This window comes from Perkinsus marinus, assembly GCF_000006405.1.
Source record: "Perkinsus marinus ATCC 50983 genomic scaffold scf_1104296953366, whole genome shotgun sequence".
NCBI classification, from domain to species: domain Eukaryota; phylum Perkinsozoa; order Perkinsida; family Perkinsidae; genus Perkinsus; species Perkinsus marinus.
Window position 1 is genome coordinate 1 of NW_003208481.1, and position 1164 is coordinate 1164.

The window sequence follows — 1164 nt, forward strand, 5'->3', positions numbered from 1 at the left end:
ATGGGGTGACACGTTTAACAATATTTACTCGGCTGCTATGAAGGAGTACTTCTCGACAGTATGACGTCAATGCGGCGTTTCACACAGGAGGTATCAAGTGGCAGAATGGTGACGGCACTGCTGCGCCCAATCCAGTAGCTATCAAATTGCAGACGAAATTGATGAGCCCGGTAAGAGCTTTAACAGCGCGGATCGATGAACTCAGCTGAATCGTACAGGTCCTGAGAGAGATCAAGTCCATCTTGTCTGCGGGCTTGCCGACGATGATCTACACAGGAGTATTCGATGGAAGTTCATGTGACACTCTTGCTACCAGTTTACGACTGATCCAGCTTCGATTCAGGTGGCCACTTGAGCGTTATGGATGCCCTCCATATGGTCGCCTACGAGCCTCTCGAAGAAGCTCCCAGAAAGCTGTGGATGGGCTCAGAGCATCCCTTCGGGTTTGTTCAATCAGGTAGGTCGTGAGGGTCTCTGTTAATAATAAGTCCTTTCCTAGGTGGTGCCCTTACTTTCGTGTGGGTATCCAACTCTGGTCATATGGTTCCGACGGACCAGCCTGAGGCCGCCCTTGATATGATGGACAGATTCGTAAGTCCAAACTTTTGATATCCATGAATGTGGTTGTGTCTTCAGCTTCACAATCGATCGCTTGCTGAGGGAGAGAGAGTTCCAATTAAGGCCGCTGCAGACGCAGAGAAGGTAGAGACTCTCTCCATGCCGAGCGTTGATCACAGAGTGGTGTATTCAGACCCTACTATAGATGCAGTTGGCAGTCAATACTTTTTTGTGATGATGTTGCTAGCTGCTAGGTCATTATGACCAGTTTCTGTGTGAAGAGAGATTTATTTGTGTTACCGAGTCCAAAAAAATAGTATGCCGATGCTTCATTCTCTGATGAGAGGTAGCTAGAAGTATGTTCTGTCTGTACGAGTATCCGCAACCAAATTATCCGGCGGTTAGATTGAACCCACGCAAGAACAAGTCCGCTGGATATCGGACGATATCTATGACCATTCGACTAGTGCGTCCGATATCTGGGGGAAGAGCACCTATGTGAAGCATAGTACACGTACAGCATAACAGTCCATAGTTCGTACGCGAGCCATGCTTATGGTCTCGCACAAAAGTACCTCCTGACTATTTGGGTACCCTAGTAAATCA

General features: G+C 47.9%; 1 protein-coding gene across 1 annotated transcript; it reads left to right on the forward strand.

Moving 5' to 3' along the window:
- Window positions 1–218: 218 nt before the first annotated feature.
- Window positions 219–702, forward strand: Pmar_PMAR025448 (conserved hypothetical protein; the record flags this gene model as incomplete). The annotated part of the gene is made up of 4 exons (XM_002776460.1): window positions 219–297; window positions 344–457; window positions 500–591; window positions 637–702. Coding segments are annotated over 4 exons (351 nt in total), but the record flags the coding sequence as incomplete, so codon positions are not given.
- Window positions 703–1164: the final 462 nt, after the last annotated feature.